General features: G+C 39.6%; 1 protein-coding gene across 2 annotated transcripts in view; it reads left to right on the top strand.

Moving 5' to 3' along the window:
- COPS4 (COP9 signalosome subunit 4) overlaps positions 1–21,547 on the top strand; it is a 41,123-nt gene extending 19,576 nt beyond the window's left edge. The window contains exons 5-10 of one of the 2 annotated variants that reach the window (XM_023222543.1): positions 2,013–2,166; positions 2,335–2,485; positions 7,912–8,082; positions 11,272–11,387; positions 13,530–13,614; positions 21,026–21,547. In XM_023222543.1, coding sequence (XP_023078311.1) covers positions 2,013–2,166; positions 2,335–2,485; positions 7,912–8,082; positions 11,272–11,387; positions 13,530–13,614; positions 21,026–21,159 — 811 coding nt within the window. In that variant the 3' untranslated portion in view covers positions 21,160–21,547. The remainder of the gene's footprint in view (positions 1–2,012; positions 2,167–2,334; positions 2,486–7,911; positions 8,083–11,271; positions 11,388–13,529; positions 13,615–21,025) is intronic. The other variant, XM_023222544.1, reaches the window with a different exon arrangement.
- The last annotated feature ends 1,637 nt before the right edge of the window (positions 21,548–23,184 follow it).

Here is a 23,184-nt window from a genome sequence, read left to right as displayed (position 1 = left end):
TCTGATTATTAAAGTAATTGATATAATAGTTACACTTGGCAAAAAATTGGAAAATTCAAGAATATAGTGCTGTACATGGCAAGCAATGTATATTTGAATTGTGAATGGAAAAAAGTACAGAATATTAATATATGCAAAAAATTAAATTTGCATAAATTTCTCCTCCCATTCTCCATCCCCCCCAAATCAATAAAGTATAGAATTATTTTCAAATCTAGGGCCAAGTGAATTATAAACTCTGTGTTCTTGCCATATGGTATCACCACTCTTGCAGGTAAATAGGATTAATTTTTCTGTTAGGATTAATCTTGTTTCATGTGAGTTTTGAATTATGTGAGGTCTTTAGTTATACATTCCTGGCATAAAATGTGACCACTGAGATGAAGAAGAAAATGAAAACTACCTATAATCTTACAGATAATTGCTATTACTATTTTGATATATGTGTATAGAAATACATTTTAATAGTGTTTTACATACTGTTTTATCCAGTTTTTTCACTTAGGAAAAATACATAGTGACTAGATCATAATTATACAGTATTCTACCTTTCTTTTTTTTTGAGATAGAGTCTTGCTCTGTTGCCCAGGCTGGAGTGCAATGGCATGATTTCGGCTCACTGCAACCTCCGCCTCCCGGGTTCAAGATATTCTCCTGCCTCAGCCTCCCGTGTAGCTGGGACTGCAGATGTGCGCCACCATGCCCAGCTAATTTTTGTGTTTTAGTAGAGACGGGGTTTCACCATGTTGGTCAGGCTTGTCTTGAACTCCTGACCTCACGATCTGCCTGCCTCGGGCTCCCAAAGTGCTGGGATTATAGGTGTGCCACCATGCCCAGCCTTGTATTCTACCTTTTTTATGCACCACAGCTTCATCATCAATAATATCATAATGGGTGATTTCCATTTTTTTCCTAGCATAGATATTTATAAATCATTTTACAAATTAATATCCTTTTATATGCATATGTGTGCACATCCCTGGCTATCTTTTTAGGATTTCTTTTCTTTTTTTTTTTTTTTTTTTTTTGAGACTAAGTCTCACTCTGTCACCCAGGCTGGAGTGCAATGTCACGATCTTGGCTCACTGCAACCTCTGCCTCCTGAGTTCAAGCAATTCTCCTGTCTTAGCCTCCTGAGTAGCTGGGATTACAAGTGTGTGCCAACCATGCCCGGCTAATTTTTTGTATTTTTAGTAGAGACAGGGTTTTACCATGTTGGTCAGGGTGGTCTCGAACTCCTGACATCAGGTGATCCACCCACCTAGGCCTCCCAATGTGTTGGAAATACAGGCATGAACTGCCACGCCTGGCCTTAGGATTTATTTTCTAAAGGTAAATGTATGGTGGGTTAAGGGTATATGCATTTTAAAGGATTCAAAGGATGGTTGGAGAGCATATTTCCCAATTATTTTCTAGGAAGGTTGTCCCACTAGTCATATATGATATACCCCTAAACTGGGCAGTTGTTCTTTAGCTTTTAGCTTGTGAGATTGAGGATTAAAAGCAGCTAAGATATAATGTGATTAATGATAATAAAAATTCAATAAAACTTTTTAGTTTTTGTATAATGCAGTAAAAAGTTTGATTACCTTACGGTACCAGAATATATATGAGGAGAAAACAACATATCTTCGGCCGGGCGCGGTGGCTCAAGCCTGTAATCCCAGCACTTTGGGAGGCCGAGACGGGCGGATCACGAGGTCAGGAGATCGAGACCATCCTGGCTAACACGGTGAAACCCCGTCTCTACTAAAAATACAAAAAAACTAGCCGGGCGAGGTGGCGGGCGCCTATAGTCCCAGCTACTGGGGAGGCTGAGGCGGGAGAATGGCGTGGACCCGGGAGGCGGAGCTTGCAGTGAGCTGAGATCCGGCCACTGCACTCCAGCCCGGGCAACAGAGCAAGACTCTGTCTCAAAAAAAAAAAAAAAAAAAAAAAACATATCTTCTATTATTCCTAAAATTTTCTTGACAAAATATTGAGTCATTATGTGTTTTTCTGTTACATCCTAGACAGTACAATGTCGATTATAAACTGGAGACTTACTTGAAGATTGCTAGGCTATATCTGGAGGATGATGATCCAGTCCAGGCGGAGGCTTACATAAATAGAGCATCGTTGCTTCAGAATGAATCAACCAATGAACAATTACAGATACATTATAAGGTAACAGATAAGTTGATTTGGAATTAATTTTGTATTGGAGAATTGTGACATATTAAGATATTCCAGAACATCTGATAGATGCTCTTAAATATTAGAAATTGTTTGTTTTTTTTTTTTTAACTCTCGCTTTTTAATTTGTCTCCTAATTGAAACATTTTCCCTCTGTAGGTATGCTATGCACGTGTTCTTGATTATAGAAGAAAATTCATTGAAGCTGCACAAAGGTACAATGAACTGTCTTACAAGACAATAGTCCATGAAAGTGAAAGACTAGAGGCCTTAAAACATGCTTTGCACTGTACGATCTTAGCATCAGCAGGTAAACATATAATAATTTATGCTTAAATGAACAGTTATCTTTGCTTAATAACTTTAGGTTGGTTACTATTGGAAAATTTAGCAAGGAACTATTCTTCAAAGGGATGTCTTCGTAATACAATTATGGTAAATGTAGTTTAAGTGTTTAAACAAAAACAGAAATAAAATGATTTGTTAAAATAATTTAATATGCTCATATCAGTCTATTATACATATGTGTTAAGAATAGTTAAAAGAGGGCTGGGTGTGGTGGCTCATGCCTGTAACGGATCACGAGGTCAGGAGATTGAGAACAGCCTGGCTAACACAGTGAAACCCCGTCTCTACTAAAAATACAAAAAATTAGCCAGGCATGGTGGCGGGCGCCTGTAGTCCCAGCTACTCAGGAGACTGAGGCAGGAGAATGGCGTGAATCCAGAAGGCAGAGCTTGCAGTGAGCTGAGATTGCGCCCCTGCACTTCACCATGGGTGACGGTACAAGACTCCGTCTCAAAAAAAAAAAAAAAAAGAATAGTTAAAAGAGATAATGTAAAGTTCTAAAATTTCACTAAAGAAGTGGATATCAACTTAAGTGAGAATTATGCAGAGTGAAACAAAAATTAAAATCTGTAGATTGATGAAATGATAATTAATACACTGCTTTTGATTTTTTTTTTTTTAACCTTCAAGCCTCAGTTTTAGACCTGACATTTATCCTTTTCTTCAATACATGTAACAAATATTGTTTGTTCTTTTTACTGAATTATAGCATGTAAATCACTTATGAAGTAGAATGGGCGTTAAGAGGAAATGCTAATTCTAAACGATAGCTTTTCTTAAATCACTCTATCACCCAGGCTGGAGTGCAGTGGCGCAATCAGTACTCACTACAGCCTCAACCTCCTGGGCTCAAGTGATCCTCCCACCTCAGCCTCCCAGGTAGCTGGGACTACAGGTGCACACCAGCATGCCTGGCTAAATTTTTTGTATTTTTCTAGAGATGGGGTTTCTCCATGTTGCCAGTCTGGTCTTGAGCTCCTGGGCTCACGTGATCCACCTGCTTTGGCTTCCCAAAGTGCTGAGATTACAGGTGTGAGCCACCACACCCATTCCATTTTATTCTTTATAGACTAGTAATCTTATTTATTTTATTTTTTGTTACTGAAAAGGCAGTACATGAACATGGTACTGCTTCTTTTTCTAAAGAACTTTTACTGGTTTCTTACATTTCTTTCAATACAAATGGTAGCATATACACACTTTTGCAACTTACCTTTTTATTGTAACTGTGTACATCATTATGATCTTTACATGTCAGTACATATAACTCATTCTTTTTGATTTTCTGTTGTCTGGCTTTATCATAATTCATTTAGTCAATCACAAAACTATAGTGATTATGCACATGTATGAGTATATGTATAGGTTAACTTTCTGGATCCAAAGGTACATACTTTTGAATTTTTGATAGATGTTACACATTGCCCTGTACTATTACACTCCAAACAAAAATATTCATGAGCACCTGATTTCTTACACAGATATTACCACATTCTTTTATCTTTTCTGATCCGGTAGATGAAAAACCATATCTCACTTTAGTTTTAATTTGTATTTACAAAAGCTCTTGAGCATTTTTCATATGTTTAAAAACATTGTGAAAAATCTGTATTTCTTTATTGAGTGAATTATACATTTATGTTGATTGGCCATTTTCTGAGTTGTTTGTCCTTGGTGACTCGTAAAAGCTCTTTAGATATAAAGGAAAATTAAAATTTTTCCTAACTTGTCATCTTTTTGGCTTTGTTTATGACATTTTTCCCATGCAGAACCTTTTAATGTTTACTTAATTACATTTATTAATCTTTCTTTAATGGCTTCTAAGTTTTATTGACTTGCTTAGAAAAGTCTTCCCTACTCTGAAATTATATGTCATTTTAAATCCCTCCATGTTTTCTTTTAATACTTTAGGTTCTCAAATTTCTTGGTGTCAGGACCCCTTTACACTCTGAAAAAGTATTGAGAACCCAAAAGCTCTTGTTTATGTAGATTCTATCTACTGATTATTAGAAATTAAATGAGTAATTTAAGATAATTTATTAATTTATTTTAAAGAAGCAATAATAGACCCTTTACATGTAAACATAAATGACATACTTTTATGAAAAACAATTATATTTTTCTAAGCAAAAAAATGTTACCGGGAATGAAATTGTTTTGCATTTAAAAAAATTTTTTTTTCCAGACAGATTCTGGCTCTGTTGCCCAGGCTGGAGTGCAGTGGAGCAAGCTTGGCTCACTGCAAGCTCCGCCTCCCGGGTTTATGCCATTCTCCTGCCTCAGCCTCCCGAGTAGCTGGGACTATAGCTGCCCGCCACCGCGCCTGGCTAATTTTTTGTATTTTTTAGTAGAGACCGGGTTTCACCATATTAGCCAGGATGGTCTTGATCTCCTGACCTTGTGATCCGCCCGCCTCGGCCTCCCAAAGTGCTGGGAATACAGGTGTGAGCCACCGCGCCTGACCGAAACAGCTCAATTCTTATAGGCACTTCCGCATTCACTCTGTTTGAATAGGTTGTTTTAGTTAAAGTATATGAAGAAAATTCAGCCTCACACAGATGTGTAGCTGGAAAAGACAAGCACATTTTAATCTCATTTTCAGGTAATTGTGGATATTCTTTGATACTATACTTGACAAATGGTATAGTTTCTTACAGGTTAGTTGCAATGTGGAATCTGAAACCGTATCAATAAGCTTTTTGCAGTCTATGACATTAAAAATTCTGTTCTCTACTTCCTTTTGCATAATAAATTAGCATCCATTAAGAATTTCTGCTTGGGGCCGGGGGCGGTGGCTCACGCCTGTAATCCCAGCGCTTTGGGAGGCCGAGGTGGGCGGATCACCTGAGGTTGGGAGTTTGAGACCAGCCTGACCAACATGGAGAAAACTCGTTTCAACTAAAAATACAAAATTAGCTGGGCGTGGTGGTACATGCCTGTAATCCCAGCTACTCAGGAGGCTGAGGCAGGAAGATCACTTCAACCCGGGAGGCGGAGGTTGCAGTGAGCCGAGATCGCGGCATTGCACTCCAGCCAGGGCAACAAGAGCGAAACTCTGTCTCAAAAAAAAAAATAATAATAATAATAGTAATAATCCTTGCTTGGGTCATTCATTACATTGTATGTTACAAAATGGTGATTTGCTCATTCTATTCTTCTGCATGAACTTTTTTCTTCCTTTTTTTACTTTTATTTTGAACTTTTTACTTTGTACTTTTTTCCTGCTTATTTTCTGTTGGTATGATGTGCACACAGGAAAAGTACACGTATGAAAAGTATACAGCTTGATGAATTTTCACAAACTGGACACTTCCATGTAACAAGCATCCAGAACGAGAAACAAGATGTTACCAACACTCCGCCTTCTTTATGCTTTCTTCAAGTCACTAGCCCCAACTCCTAACCCTACAAGAGTAATCACTAGTATATATTAGTTTTCTTTTTTTTATATATAAACGAAATCATATAGTGTATTCATTCTTCTTTTGCTCACTTTTATGAAGTATATCCATGGCTATGTGTATTTGTACTTAATTCATTTTCCTTGTTATATAGTATTCCATTGTATGACTATACCACAATACATTTATCCTAATTTCTTATTGGCTGCTAGAAATAGTACTGCTATGAACATTCTTGTATATTTGACACAGCTTTTTATTTATTCAGCGTATGACAGTCAGTTAACAATTGTTACTCTTTTTGATGTTCAAATTGTTCCTCAAACATGACTAGGTTATGCCTTTTTTTGTTTTTTTAATGGAGATGAGGTCTTGAGACCAGAGTAGTCTGGCCTTAAGCAATCCCTCCATCTTGGTCTCTCAAAGTGCTGGGATTATAGGCATGAGCCACTGTGCCTGGCCAGTTACGTCTTTTTGACAAGGCCCCATTAACCTTTGAATACTTCCCTGCGAATTAGCAGAAAAAGGTGACTTGGATTTATCTTGTATTTTGCCTGCCTCAGACTTGAAATCAGCTATTTTTCAAGGATCCCTTGTTCTTTTTAATGGGCTACCAAGATCTGGACATTAGATATGCTCATTGCTTCTGGGTGTCATTGTGGTTACGCTCTTTTGGTATAAAGAGCTAGAAACATATTTAAAAAGAAAAAGGTGGCCAGGCGCGGTGGCTCAAGCCTGTAATCCCAGCACTCTGGGAGGCCGAGACGGGCGGATCACGAGGTCAGGAGATCGAGACCATCCTGGCTAACACGGTGAAACCCCATCTCTACCAAAAAATACAAAAAACGAGACCGGCGAGGTGGCGGGCGCCTGTGGTCCCAGCTACTCAGGAGGCTGAGGCAGGAGAATGGCGCAAACCCGGGGGGCGGAGCTTGCAGTGAGCCGAGATCCGGCGACAGAGCGAGACTCCGTCTCAAAAAAAAAAAAAAAAAAAAAAAAGAGGTTGTTGATAGGATCATTTTCGCGAGTTTGATTTTTTTAATGTTATCAGTTGTCACTAAAGTTCCTTGAAAATATAAATTGAAATTATGAATATTAAGTCTCCCTATCAGATATTTTTTCGTCTTTCATAAATTTTTTATTAATGAAATAATGAATGTTTATTGTAGGAGTACAAATAAGGAAAACAGAAATCACCTGTTCTTCCAACCGCTTGTAACATTTTGGCCCAAAATTCTTCATGTATGACTATATAGTTGCTCTTCTTTATCTGTGGATTCCATGTTTCTGAATTATCCTCCATGCTAAAATTTATTTATAACCCCAAAGTCAACACTTGCAGCACTTCCACTGTCATTTGCAGATATGTGCAGGGTGGCAAAACATTTGAATGTCCTGACATGTCTCCACCTGAGGTTGAACATGTAGATTCCCTGCTTATTTTTTTACTTTTATACTGTTACACAAATAGCCTTTTCATGGTCTGTTTAAGATCATGTTTTTCACACTTTTGTTCTGTTTTCAGTGATTTTGCTCTTTACAATGGCACCCAGCTATAATGCTGAAGTGCTGTCTAGGGGGCGGTCTTAAGTGCCCTATGGAGAAAATACGTGTGTTAGATAGCTTCATTTAGGTGTGATTTATAGTGTTGGCCGTGAGTTCAATGTTAATGAATCAACAATATATATATTAAATAGGATGTCTCTAAACAGAAACACACATAAAACAAGGTTACAGATTAATTCGTTGATGAAAATGTTGTGATCAGATGCTCACAGGAACCTAACCTTTATTCCCATAGGAGCAGCAGTTTAGTGCATGATAATTCAGTGTTGTCAGTGACTGCAGACCATGATTACCATGAATAATGAGTACTGGCTGTATATTTAGTAGATAAAAATGAGGTCATAAGATAGATTTTTTTTTTTCCTATAGAAACATTGTGAAAATAACATCGTGAAATTTGATGCTCATTTATTTCTCTTAGGACAGCAGCGTTCTCGGATGCTAGCTACTCTTTTTAAGGATGAAAGGTGCCAGCAACTTGCTGCCTATGGGATCCTAGAGAAAATGTACCTAGATAGGATCATCAGAGGAAATCAGCTTCAAGAATTTGCCGCCATGCTGATGCCTCACCAAAAAGCAACTACAGCTGATGGTAATGATCATGGCTTATGTATATATGGTAGTCAATGTTTAGGTACAGACTAGTGAACATCATGTTAAATTAGAAGCATCTTGCTGTCTTTTAATAATAATTCTATATAACACTTCTTCATAAAAATAGGAATTATTTTTATTTTTTTATTTTTATTTTTTAGATTTTTAAATTTTTTTTTACATTTTCTTTTGAGATAGAGTCTTGCTCTGTCGCCCAGGCTAGAGTAGTGCAGTGGCCAGGTGGCGTAATCTTGGCTCACTGCAAGCTCCGCCTCCTGGATTCATACCATTCTCCTGCCTCAGCCTCCTGAGTAGCTGGGACTACAGGCACCTGCCACCATGCCCAGCTAATTTTCTATATTTTTAGTAGAGATGGGGTTTCACCATGTTAGCCAGGATGGTCTCAATCTCCTGACCTCATGATCCACCCACCTTGGCCTCACAAAGTGCTGGGATTACAGGCGTGAGCCACTACGCCTGGCCTATTTTTTATTTTATTTTTTTTGAGAGAGAATTTTACTCTTGTTGCCCTGGCTGGAGTGCAATGGCACAATCTTGGTTTACCACAACCTCTTCCTCCCAGGTTCTAGTGATTCTCCTACCTCGGCCTCCCAAGTAGCTGGGATTACAGACATGTGCCACCACACCTGGCTAATTTTGTAATTTTAGTAGAGACGGAGTTTCTCCATGTTGCTCAGGCTGATCTCGAACTCCCGACCTCAGGTGATTCGCCCGCCTCAGCCTCCCAAAGTGATGAGATTACAGGCGTGAGCCACAGTGCCCAGTGATACAGTCCTTTTAACTGGGTATACTGCTGTACTGCTTAAAATATATATATATTATGGCTGGGCATGGTGGCTTATGCCTGTAATCCCAGCACTTTGGGAGGCTAAGGCGGGAGGATCACTTGAGCCTAGGAGTTTCAGACCAACCTGTGCAACATAGTGAGGCCTTATCTCTACAAAATATAAAGAAAACAGCTAGGGATGGTGGTACATGCCTGTGGTTCTAGCTACTTGGGAGGCTGAGGTGGGAGGATTGGTTGAGCCCAGGAGGTCAAGGTTACAGTGAGCTGTGATTGCCCCATGGCACTCCAGTTTCAGTGACAGTGTACGACCTTGTTAAAAAAAAGAAGTGATAAAATATATATAACATAAAAATCACCATTTTAACATGTGCAGTTCTGTGGCATTAAGTACTTTCACATTGTTGTGCAACTATCACCGACATCCGTCTCCAGAACTTTTACATTTTCCCAAACTAAAACTCTGTACCAATGAACAGTAACTCCTTATTCTTATCTCCCCTCTGCCTGCTGTACTAGTTTTTGACATGGGATAGACTGGGAGAGGAACAGACTGAGGAGAGAAGTTTTTCTTTTTTCTTTTGTTAGTTATAGTCGTGCTCTGTTGTCCAGGTTAGAGTGCACTGGGGCAATCATGGCTCACTGCAGCCTGGAACAAAGTAACTGGGACTGCAGGTGCACACCACCATACCCGGTTAATGTTTTAATTTTTTGTAGAGTTAGGGTCTCACTATATTGCCTAGGCTAGTCTTGAACCCCTGGCCTCAAGCAGTTCTCCCACCTCAGCCTTCCAAAGCACTGGGTTTACAGACATGAGCCACTGTGCCTGGCTAAGCAGTCCTTTTTTTTTCACTTTTTGACTCTTTTGCCCAGGCTGGGGCTGGCATGATGCCATAGCTCACTGCAGCCTCAATCTCTTGGGCTCAAATGATCCTTCCAGCTACCTCCACCTCCCCAGAAGCTAAGGCGTGTGCCTCCACACCCTGCTAATTTTTAAATTTTTTTGTAGAGACAGGGTGTCTCCATGTTGCCCAGGCTGGTCTTGAACTCCTGGGCTCAAGTAGTCCTCCCGTCTTGGCTTCCCAAAGTGCTGGGATTATACGGGTAAGCCACTGCACCTGCCTGCTTTTTTGGACGTATTAAATTTGAGATATTTATAAAATTAATGGATTGGGTATTTAGGTAGTTGGCTGTGTAAGTCTGAATTCAAAAGGGAGATTTAGATTACAGATATGTGTCTGATCATTATCAGCATTTTGATGGTAGGATAAAAAGAGAAGAAGGTGCAAAATTAAGCCCTCTAATATTTGAGAGAAGGAAAAGAAGGAGGAATCAGCACGGTAGACTGGGAGATAGGAGATAGGAGTTAAGTGAAAAACTAGCAGAACGTGGGTGGAATTCTGGAAAAGGAGAAGGTGAGGCACTGTAAGAAACAGGAGTTCTCGGAATACTTCCCTTGAAGTCTCCAAGTATATTTTGTCTCTTGCACTCATTACAGTAGTTAAATGTTCAGCAGAAATATGTAAGCATGGGGTGAGCCCAGTGGTCTAATAACATTCAAAGTAGGACCTTGGGTCCAGAACATTATCAGATACTGTATGACCTCACTGAAAAGAGGATTCTATGCCTGATCTCTCAGGAAGGTTAGCCTGGTCCTAGGTCTGGATCTGGATATTTCTCACATTTGCCTTGGTTTGATGCTCGTGGAGTGCCCACAAGAATAGAGATCACTTAATGAAGCTTGCAGAACAGGTTGCATGATTGTTGTGCTGCTGCTTGCTAGTAAAAGTTTATGCTTGTAGAAAGAAAAGTTAATGGGCCAGGCGCCATAGCTCATGCCTGTAATCACAGCACATTGGGAGGCCCAGGTAGGAGCATCACTTGAGGCCAGGTGAGACCTGCCTGGCCAACATGATGAAACCTCGTCCCTACTAAAAATACAAAAAATTAGCCAGATGTGGTGGTACACACCTGTAGTCCTAGCTACTCAGGAGATCTAGGCATGAGAATTGCTTGAACCTGGGAGACAGAGAGGTTGCAGTGAGCAGAGATTGTGCCACTGCACTCCAGTCTGGGCAACAGAATGAAATTCTGTCTCAAAAAAAAAGTTCATGAATTTGATAGCCTAACGAAGCAAGATTCCAAATCCAAAGCATTAGATCTATTTACTTAATAATTACTTGCCGATCATTCATTTGCTAAGTGTTATGTTTATTTAATTGTACATTAATGAAACTACATCATATATTGGCTACTTTTAAAATTTTGATCAGAGAAATTAAATTTGATCAGAGTTATTACATGCCTGGAAATTTTCAGAAAAAATGATACATCTTTTTAGAGTATAAAACTAGTTTCAAACTTGTAACTGTCTTATTTAAGGTTCCAGCATCTTGGACAGAGCTGTTATTGAACACAATTTGTTGTCTGCAAGCAAATTATATAATAATATTACCTTCGAAGAACTTGGAGCTCTTTTAGAGATCCCTGCAGCTAAGGTATCTTCTTGATTCCAATACATTTTAAAAACAGTTAAGAGGTGAAACTATTAAAATAACGAGAAAATAAATGTTGGAAACAACAAGAAAATACATGTTGGAAACAACATTTGTTATCTTCCAACAAGATAAATGTTGGAAACAACAACAGAATTACACCTAAAAGTCACAAGTAAATGTAAATAAATTCTTTAGAAGTTAAAATAGGCCTAGTGTGTTTAGTGGAATTCTCTTAGTGTTTTTGGTGTTTTAAATTGTGTTTTGTGATCAAGTGACCTAGAATAGAAATCAGGAGTTTCAGGTTATGACACCCATTTTCTGAGAATGTCTTTGTTTGGTGTCTGTTTAAATCTACTTTATAGTGGTTTTTGACTTCTGACTAAGATTTTGATACATGCCTTACTTTTTTGTGCCCTAGATTGACTCAAAGTTTAAATATTTCATCTTTTTGAGAGAATGATATGGTAATGCTCCAGGCTATTCTGTTGTAGCTTCTATGCTTGGATTTAACTTAAGAAGTTGACTGACTTACTAGGGAATGTAATTTTGTTGTTTGTTTTAGGTTTTGGTTGACTATATATAAATTCCAACAAAGTACCAATGACATTTAGAGAGTATTGCAGGTATCGTTTACAAAATATTCTCTTGATTTTAAATACAATTAAGCAATCAACCTTACTTTTAGCTAATTTGTAAACCTTAAAGTCATGCAGTTATCACATCCTCTTTTCTCTGGCAGTGAAATTTTTTGTCTATTTGTTTTTTTTGTTTGTTTGTTTTTGTTTTTAGAGACAGGCTCTTGCTCTGTCACCCAGGCTGGAGTGCAGTGGCACAATCATAGCTTACTGCTGCTTCAGACTCGTGGGTTCAAGCAATCTTCCTGCCTCAGACTCCCAAGTAGCTGGTACTACAATTATGCATCACCACGCCTAGCTAATGTTTTTGTTTGTTTGTTTTCCCCCAAGACAGACTCTAGCTCTGTTGCCCAGGCCGGAGTGTAGTGGTGTAATCTCGGTTCACTGCAACCTCTGCCTCCCAGGTTCAGGCAGTTCTCTTACCTAAGCCTCCTGAGTAGCTGAGATTACACCACCATGCCCAGCTAATTTTTATATTTTTAGTAGAGATGGGGTTTCACTGTGTTGGCCAGGCTGATCTCGGATTCCTGACGTTGTGATCCACCAGCCTCAGCCTCCCAAAGTGCTGAGATTACAAGTGTGAGTCACCACGCCCTGCCCTTTTTTTTTTTTTTTAAGAAACAGGGTCTTGCTGTGTTGCCCAGGCTAGTCTTGAACTCCTGGTCCCAAGTGATCCTCCTACCTCGGCCTCCCAAAGTGCTGGGATTATAGGCATGAGCCTTTGTGCCTGGCCTAGCAATGAACTTTTAATTAGAATTTTCTTACAATTCCTTTACTTGTATACATTCAATACACAGTAAAGGAAGAACAATTTGGGAGTCAACGTTTAAGTTACCATTAAAAGAGACTTTCTTCTTGAGGCTTTAAGGTATGATCTCTTGCTGAGACTGTTGGAGGTGAATATATTTTTAACAATAAATGCTAGTCATAGTCCATTCAGGACTGATAGGATTGATTGTGAAGATGGTCAAAATTAATAAGTGACCAGGTCACAATCCAGTTTGCTTATGCATAGTAAACATTAAGTATGTCTTCAGGAGTTAGGTAGCAGACTTTTTGTTTTCTTTTAATTGTCTTTTAAACCCTTTCAATTTATATTGGAATTTCACCATCTACCTTTCAAGTTTTAAAGAGTTTCTGGGGTAGCAAATACTGTGGAAATTGAAATAAAATAAGAAAAACTAATTTGTTTGGGTTTTTTTGAGATGTGGATCCCAGTAAGAAGAAAAATTGATAGTTCGCTTTTGAGCAGAAGAGAAAATGGTGAAGTTATATTCTTGTCCAAAATCTCACAAGAAAAACAGATCCCAGTTAACTTAAAATAATGGCTTATGCAGAGCAAGAATCGGGAAACAGCCAGATTTACAGGATTTACTCTTCTAGTGGCAGATTAACATATATGTAAAGTTTAGTGATGGTAGTTAAACCAGAAGCTTTCAGTTCTCTTATCATATGTGAATAACTAAAAGATATGATAAAGTTTCAGAGTTTTTTTTTCCCCCAATAGGCGGAAAAGATTGCATCTCAAATGATAACAGAAGGACGTATGAATGGATTTATTGACCAGATTGATGGAATAGTTCATTTTGAAAGTAAGAGGTTTTGTGTATTTCTGTCATAATGAAATAGCAGTGAACTGTTGTTATATTTATGATTAAAACATGTTGGACAATTTCCTTTGACTCAGAATCTTATTACTAGAATGAGCTTATTTCCCAAAGAAATAATTTAAAATAATTTTTAAGAAGTTATATTCATGAGGCTGGGCATGGTAACTCACGCCTGTAATCCCAGCACTTTGGGAGGCCGAGACAGGCGGATTACTTGAGGTCAGGAGTTTGAGATCAACCTGGCCAACACAGTGAAACCCTGTCTCTACTAAAAATATAAAAATTAGCCAGGTGTGGTGGCAGGCACCTGTAGTCCCAGCTACTCAGGAGGCTGAGGCAGGAGAATTGCTTGAACCCAGGAGGCAGAGGTTACAATGAGCCAAAATTGCAGCACTGCACTCCAACCTGGGTGACAAAGCGAGACTCTGTCTCAAAAAAAAAAAAAAATTATATTCATGAATCTACTTACTGCAGGATTTTCTATGTTAAGGAAAAATCTGAAACTCAAATTGTTGTATCAGTTCATTCATTTATGCATCAAATATTTATTGACCACATAGCAGGCATGTATCAGGCATATGGAAATGACAGTTGCATTTCCTATTCAGCAACTCATTAAACTAATGGAGGCAGACAGGTAAGTGGATCCCTTGACTTTTTTTTTTTTTTTGAGACGGAGTCTGGCTCTGTCTCCCGGGCTGGAGTGCAGTGGCCGGATCTCAGCTCACTGCAAGCTCCGCCTCCCAGGTTTACGCCATTCTCATGCCTCAGCCTCCGGAGTAGCTGGGACTACAGGCGCCCGCCACCTCGCCCGGCTAGTTTTTTGTATTTTTTAGTAGAGACGGGGTTTCACCGGGTTAGCCAGGATGGTCTGGATCTCCTGACCTCATGATCCGCCCGTCTCGGCCTCCCAAAGTGCTGGGATTACCGGCTTGAGCCACCGCGCCCGGCCCCCTTGACTTTTTTATTGTCTAATACCTTCTCAGCTCCTTATTCCCACCTCATTTACACCCTGGACCTTACTGTACCCAGAACTGTTCCACTTGTAAAATTGTTATTTGAAATATCTTACTCTGGCCATAACCTTTTTCTTGTTTCTCTAGTGGTCTGTGGTCTGTGTCCGTTACTCCCAGTTCAGTTCTTCCTTGACCTTATTGGAGTTTCTGGTCTATTGACTTTTCTGTTTTCTTCCAGTTAGCATAATCTTTTTTGTGCTGGAGGAGAGTCAGGCATCAGACAGGCTGATACTTTTCTAAAGTCAAGGTCACAGGTCCTCAGCACTACATAGCATTCATGGTGCATTTCTCTAGTCCACTCCTTTTTCTACTTTGTAATGGCTATTTCAGTTTTGGTTTTTCTTAAATTTCTGACTTTTCTCCCCATTTATTCTCAGTAGAAAATCTTGTTTCCTATTTCAAAGGGGAAAAAAGCCATCAGTATGAAGTATTTTGATTTCTTTTTTTAGTTTTTTTATTTTTTCTCTCATTCAATTTGATATTTTAACTTCTTTATCAGATGTAGAAACACTTTAATTTTAGATGTAGATGTGAATCTTTTTCTTCCTTCGTGTTTTACTGCGAATGGTTCCCGTCACCCTGTCTGGTTCTTCCACTCGGGCTTTGGACCTTTTCTCTGATCCTTTCCCTCTCCCTTCCCACCAAAAAACACTGGTTTAGGAACCTGAGGTTAGCAGTTACTTTTGTCTGGTTTTATCCTTTTTTCTACTGGCTTCTTTCCATCAATATTTACACATCCTCAGGACTCCCCCATTTTAATGAAAATCCTTATATCTTCCAAATCTCATCTTGACTTTTCAACATATTAAATAGTGTTGATCTCTCAGTACTTTTTGAACCTTCTCCCCACCACCACAGCCTTGACTTTTGTCATCTCTTCCATCCGATTCTACTTTTCCTCTTATATCTCCAGCTATCCTTCATAGTCATCTTTGTAGAATCTGTAGTACCTTTAAATTTAAATGCTAGTTACTTAGGACTTAATCCTAGACCGTTCCCCACTTATGCTACTGAATTTCCATGGATAATCTTATCTATTTCCTTTGATTCGGTTACTGTCTCTGTGTAGCCAATGCCTACATTTACCTTTCTAGGGTGAATCTTCTAAGTCCTAGCCCCATGGTTCTAGTTTACTACTAAGGTGTTTCTACCTGCTTCGTCATCTTAGCATGAACATATCAAAAACTGAATTTATTATCTTCCCTTCTTGTGTGTCCCCCACGACTAACCCACCAGCCATCCCAAAACTGTATTTTTAGCTTTCTCCAATATTCCTTATCCTTGGGCTCAAACCATCCTCCTGCCTCAACCTCCTAAATCCCTGAAGTGCTGGGACTACGAGTGTGAGCCATTGAACTGGGTCCTTTTCTTCATTTCTTACTATCACCAACCTGTTCTGAACCCTACTATTATAACCTCTTCAGGTGTTGAGAAATAACCTCTTTCTTTCTCATATCTACAGTTGCTCCTTTCTAATCCAGTTCCCTAGTACATCTGGAGTGATTATTTTCTTTCAAAAAATGCAAACATAAAAAAGAGATAAACAAATGAGTAAATCATGTTATTCTTTTGTTTATGCTCTAATGAATGTCTTCCCCATTGCTTGTAGAACAAAGTTATACAAAGTCTCCCCAAAGCTGGTCCTGGTCCTTTCTAGCTTTCTCTTGCGTAAGTCTTCTTTTTATTTTTTTCAGCATTGCAAATTCTTCCCCCATCAAACATTCTGAAATATTCACCCCTTTCCAGCCATCTTCTCTTTGTCCCCTGTCTCAATTTGAATATCCTTAATCAGTAATGATTTTTCTGACTCTCCAGATTAGATATGGCTTTAAATTATATGTTCTCATGTCAGCCTGAATTTCTTCCTAGCATTAATCTTAGTTATTTTCAGTTGTATAACTATTTGTCTAAATGTCTGTTTCTGTTTCCAAGCTAAGCTTCCTGGTGATAAGTATTAAGTCTGTCTTATTTTCCATGGTACATCCAACATCTGTTCCAGTGTCTGGCACATTGTAAATGAGAAATAAGTGTTGAATAAACAAACACAGCATATGATGAGTAATACAGCATTTCCCTTTCTGTGCGTTAACGTTACTTGTCTGTTTCCCCCCTTCCCTCACAACTCTCCTTCTGGCCTTCTGGTATCAATTTGCTGTAGCTTTTGTTATAATGTTTTGTTTTGTTTTTTAAGAGACAAGGTCTCGCTCTGTTGCCCAAGCTGAGGTGCAGTGGTATGATCATTGCTCATTGTTGCCTCAAACTCCTGGGCTCAAGCTGTCCTCCTGCTTCAGCCTCTCTAGTAGCTAGGACTACAGGTGTACACCAGTGCACCTGGCTGGTTGTTTTTCTTCTTGAGATGGGGTCTTGTGGTGTTGCCCAGGCTGGTCTTGAGCTCCTGGCCTCAAGTGATCCTCCTGCCTCAGCCTCCCAAAGTGCTAGGATTATAGGTATGAGCTACTATGCCTGGCTTTTTTTTTTTTTTCTTTCTTTTTGAGATGGAGTCTTGCTCCGTTGCCAGACTGGAGTGCAGTGGTGCAATCTCGGCTCACTCCAACCTGCGCCTCTCGGGTTCAAGGGATTCCCCTGCCTCAGCCTCCTGAATAGCTGGGACTACGGGCACATGCCACCATACCCAGCTAATTTTTTGTATTTTAGTAGAGACGGGGTTTCACCATGTTGGCCAGGATATCCTGGTCTTGATCTCCTGACCTCGTGATCCGCCCGCCTCGGCCTCCCAAAGTGCTGGGATTACAGGTGTGAGCCACTGCGCCTGGCTGATAATTTTAACTTTATCTGTAATATGTGTCACAAATATTTTTTCCCGTTGTGTCAGGTTTTCTTTTTCTTTTTCTTTTTGAGACAGAGTTTCACTCTTGTTGCCCAGGCTAGAGTACAGTGGCTCAATTTCGATTCACTGTAACCTCCACCTCCCGGGTCCAAGCGATTCTCCTGCCTCAACCTCCCAAGTAGTTGGAACTACAGGCATGCACCACCATGCCCATGCACCACCATGCCCAGCTAATTTTGTATTTTTAGTAGAGATGGGGTTTCTTTATGTTGGTCAGCCTGGTCTTGAACTCCCGACCTCAGGTGATCCACCTACCTCAGCCTCCCAAAGTGCTGGGATTACAGGCATGAGCCACTGCACTGCACCCAGCCGAATTCTGTCAGGTTTTCTTCTGGAAGACAAGGCATAACATAAACACATTTTTTAATTTTTTCGTACCCAAATAGGTCAATGTTTTATGGCTTTTTAATTTACTGTATTGATTAAGAAAGTCTCTTCTATCTTGGAATAAAACTAGCCTTTTCCTAAATTTTTCTAATATTTTTGTTTTACATTTAGAAATTTAATCCAACTACAGTTCATTTTTGTGAATAATTTTAGATTATGGTCTAGTTGTTTTTTTCTAGGTGAATAGCCAATTATCCAAGTATCATTTATTAAATAAAACATCCTTTCTGATTAAATTGTGATCTTTGACATATCTGATTAGGTTCCACATATATGTTTGGGTCTATTTCTGTACTCTATTTGGTTCCACTGATCTGCAACAACATGGTAATAAACAAATTTATAATAAATTTTAGTATTGGTAAAGCAACTCCTGCTTCCCACTATTTTTTTTTTGTCAAATTGAAATTCACATGGGCTGGACACAGTGGCCTACGATTGTGACCCCAGTGCTTTGGGAGGTTGAGGTGGAATAATTGCTTGAGCTCAGGAGTTCAAGAGTAGCCTAGGTGACATAGCAAGACCCCATTTCTACAGGAAAAAAGAAAAAAAGAAGGAAATCCACATAATAGAACAGTAGCCATTTTAAAGTAAACAATTCAGTGGCCTTTAGTACATTTATAATGTTGCACAACCTCTATCTCTGTCTAGTTTCACATTTTCATCTTCCCAAAGGAAGCCCTTGCCCTTTAAGCAGTTACTCTCCGTTCCTTCCTTCCCCCAGCTTCTGGCAACCACCAACCCGTCTTCTGTCTCTGGATTTACCTAGCCTGGATAGTTCATATAAATGGAATCATGTAATATGTGACATGTGACCTTTTGGCTGATTTCACTCAGCATGGTATCTTTAGGGTTCATCCATGTCATGGCAGGTAATCAGTGCTTCATTCATTTTTTTAGCCAAAGAGCATTCCGTTGGATGGATATACCTCAATTCCACCACTGGTTTTCATTTTCAGAATTATCTTGGCCATTCTCAAACACCAATTTTTTATGCTAACTTTAATAATTTTGGCCTGGTTAGAAAACAAAATAGAAAAAAGGGATTTGTTTTTGGGATTTCTTTAAATTTATTTATTAAAGGAGAAGGATTGATATTTTTATGTTACTGTGTATTTCCACCAGGGAATGTGATTTGTGTCTATTCAAGTTATCTTTTGCCCTTTATTAAGATTTTGTAGGTTGCAGCCAGGTGCGGTGGCTCACGCCTGTAATCCCAGCACTTTGGGAGGCTGAGGCGGGCAGATCACAAGGTCAAGAGATCGAGACCATCCTGGCCAACCAACATGGTGAAACCCCGTCTCTACTAAAAATACAAAAATTAGCTGGACGTAGTGGCATATGCCTGTATTCCCAGCTGCTCAGGAGGCTGAGGCAGGAGAATCCCTTGAACCTGGGAGGCAGAGGTTGCAGTGAGGTGAGATCGCACCACTGCACTCCAGCCCAGGTGACAGTGAGACTCTGTCTCAAAAAAAAAAAAGATTTTATAGGTTGCTTTTTCACTAAATCTGTGCCCTTGTTTGTAAATTTTGGTGCTGTTTTGAATGGGACATTCCTCTCAATTTTTTATTTCTAACTATATAGTGCTGGTATAGAGAAAACTCTGGTGGATTCAAGATGACTTTTTTTGAGGAGTTTAAATGTTAAGATATTTATCTAACTCCAGTGAAGTACGGATTTGAATGTGTAGACAGACTTGCTTTCCCCAGTAGGTGGCAGTGTCTTATGACTCTGCAAGCTGTGGTGATGAAAAGACAGCCTCAGTCTTTTGTTGTGGTTGAGGTTATGGCTTAGTCGGTTTTATTTCGTTTTCACTAGTAGTAGTAATAACATGCATATGTATGTATTTGTTTTGTTTTGTTTTGTTTTATACTTTATGCCAGTAATTTGGGTACTTTCGAAATGCTAGAAATTAAAAAAAAAACAAAACACTTTTCTTAACTGTTTAAATAGCTTAGTTTTATTAGCCAAGATTTTTTAGAGTTTTTTTTTTTTTTTTTTTTTTTTTGAGGTGGAGTTTCACTCTTGTCGCCCAAGCTGGAGTGCAGTGGTGCAATCTTGGCTCACTGCAACCTCTACCTCCCGGGTTCAAGCGATTCTTCTGTCTCAGCCTCCTGAGTAGCTGGGATTACAGGTGCCTGCCACCATGCCCAGCTAATTTTTGTATTTTTACTTTTCTTTTTTTTTTAAATTCTTTAATTTTTCCATTTTTAGTAGAGACGGGGTTTTGCCATGTTGGCCAGGCTGGTCTCGAACTCCTGGCCTCAGGTGATCTGCCTGCCTCGGCCTCCCAAAGTGCTGGGATTACAGGCGTGAGCCACCATGCCTGGCCTGATTTTTAGACTTTTAAAAGCTAATAGGGCCGGGCGCGGTGGCTCAAGCCTGTAATCCCAGCACTTTGGGAGGCCAAGACAGGCGGATCACGAGGTCAGGAGATCGAGACCATCCTGGCTAATACGGTGAAACCCTGTCTCTAATAGAAAATACAAAAAACTAGCCGGGCGACGAGGCGGGCGCCTGTAGTCCCAGCTACTCGGGAGGCTGAGGCAGGAGAATGGCGTGAACCCGGGAGGTGGAGCTTGCAGTGAGCTGAGATCCAGCCACTGCACTTCAGCCTGGGCGGCAGAGCAAGACTCTGTCTCAAAAAAAAAAAAAAAAAATTAAAAGCTAATAAAACTATTGGCTGGACGTGGTGGCTTATGCCTGTAATCCCAGCACTTTGGCAGGCCAAGGTGGGTAGATCACGAGGACAGGAGTTGGAGACCAGCCTGGCCAAGATGATGAAACCCTGTCTCTACTAAAAATACAAAAATTAGTCAGGCGTGGTGGCAGGTGCCTGTAATCTCAGCTGCTTGGGAGGCTGAGGCAGGAGAATCGCTTGAACCCAGGAGGCGGAGGTTGCAATGAGCCGAGATCATGCCACTGCAGTCTAGCCTGAGTGACAGAGCAAGACTCCATCTCCAAAAAAAAAAAAAGTGTTTATTGTTTTTATTTTTTTAATAACTTTTTTCTCTTTTTTAGATATTTAAAAGGAACATGCCTGTTCCAAGAATAGGCATGTAAAAAGTGTGTATCTTTTAACTCACAGTTGCTGTGAATACAAAGGAATAATTTTAATTTTGTATATTTTTTTTCCCCTTAGCACGAGAAGCCCTGCCAACGTGGGACAAGCAGATCCAATCACTTTGTTTCCAAGTGAATAACCTTTTGGAGAAAATTAGTCAAACAGCACCAGAATGGACAGCACAAGCCATGGAAGCCCAGATGGCTCAATGAATCCTTGCAGAACTTCTATGCACATGACATCTTTTTCCATGTTGTGCAGATCAGTTTCACTATCTCCAAAGCATTTGCATCATGACCTTATACATTTCAATCCCTTTTATGCTGGATTCCGTTTAAAGAAGACATTATTAGAGCAGGAAGTACAAGCATTTAAAAATATGTAGTTCCCGTATATTTCAGGTTCTCTGTGTATTAAGCTAACTCAGATGTTTTGAAAGCTTTTTCTTTAAACAGAGGTGAAATATCTGTGGCTAAAAAGTTTGAGATTTGTGATAACTTTGTAGTCATGTAAAACTTAAGTGCTTCATGCCTCTCCAAATGTGGTTATTCAATAAATGGAGAAATGAGCCAAATAAAAGTAGTACTTTGTTTTTAGTTAGCGAAGAGTATTTTGTTCCCTTTTCCTTCAACAGACATTGATTTATGCCATATGCTAGAAATACGAAGTTGAGTCATAATGCCTGTTCTCCAGGCATCCAAAGAGTCAAAGAGCCAAGAGACAGTTAAGTTTAATCCTTGTATTTGCTCCAACTACTAGAGCACACAGAGAGTAGCTCTTCATTTAGGAGAGAGAAGTCAGGGAAGGCGCCACAGAGGGTTATTTTACCTAAGCTTTATAGAAAAACATGGGGAAAGGACTTGAAAAAGTATGTAGGTGACTTTTAGTGTCAGCTCCAACATGTAAAGAGCTTGGAAGTCATCACATCCCTCCTCACAGCAAAATAAAAAACTGAGCAGATTGGAATATCAACGGTTTTTCTTTGATCCATGGAAGAATTAAAGTCACAGGGCAAACCACCACTCAAAACCCTGGAGAGACAGGCAAATACAGAGAATCACAATTGAGATCAGCTTACTGGGAGAAGAGGCTGCTGGTCAGTGACTGGTAGGAACACTAAAATGGTAACTATTTGGATATTTTCTTAAATAGTAAAAATAAATACATATAAAAAAGTAAAATGGTAACAATGACAGCTACAGTAAACCTCAAATACAGCCCAGCTCCTATCCAAATTAATATAAAGCCTCATATTAAAAGCCTAGTTACCGGCTGGGCATGGTGGCTCATGCCTGTAATCCCAGCACTTTGAGAGGCTGAGGCGGGCGGATCACTGACACCAGGAGTTCAAAACCAGCCTGGGCAACATGGCGAAACCCCATCTCTACTAAAAACAGAAAAATTAGCCGAGTGTGGTGGTGCACACCTATAATCCCAGCTATTTGGGAGGCTGAGGTAGGAGAATTGCTTGAACCTGGGAGGCAGAGGTTGCAGTGAGCCGAAATTGTGCCACAGCACTCCAGCTGTGGACACAGAGCAAGACTGTCTCAAAAAAAAAAAAAAAAAAAAGCCTAATTACCTATTACCTGATGCATCATGTCTGTCTTTCAAGCAAAAAATTATAAAGCATGCTAAAAGGTTAGAAAAAAACACAACCTGAAGAGCTACACCAAGCAACTGAACGAGACTAAGATCTGGCAGGAGTGCTGGAATGATCAGACCAGAAAATGAAAACAACTATGATTAACATGCTGAGGGCTCTAATGGAAAAAAATAGACAACATTCAAGAACAGATAGGTAATATAAGCAGAGAGATGGGAACTCTTAAGATTTGAAATGCTAGAAATAACACTCTCACAGAAATGAATGCCTTTGATGGGCTTATCATTAGTCTACTTGGCCAAGAAAAGAAACAGTCTGATAATATGTCAATAGAAACTTCCCAAACTGAAATGCAAAGAGAAAAAGGAATGAAAAAAAATTGGGACAGAATATCTAAGAACTGCAGAACAATATAAAAAGTGTCACGTGGCCAGGTGCGGTGGCTCACACCTGTAATCCCAGCGCTTTGGGAGGCTGAGGCAGGCGGATCACAAGGTCAGGAGATTGAGACCAGCCTGGCTAACACAGTGAAACTCCATCTCTACTAAAAAATACAAAAAATTAGCCGGGTGTGGTGGCAGGCACCCGTAATCCCAGCTACTTGGTAGGCTGAGGGAGGAGAATGCTGTGAACC

This window comes from Piliocolobus tephrosceles, chromosome 3 (assembly GCF_002776525.5).
Source record: "Piliocolobus tephrosceles isolate RC106 chromosome 3, ASM277652v3, whole genome shotgun sequence".
Classification (NCBI taxonomy): Eukaryota; Metazoa; Chordata; class Mammalia; order Primates; family Cercopithecidae; genus Piliocolobus; species Piliocolobus tephrosceles.
This window is presented reverse-complemented; position numbering and strand designations above follow the sequence as displayed.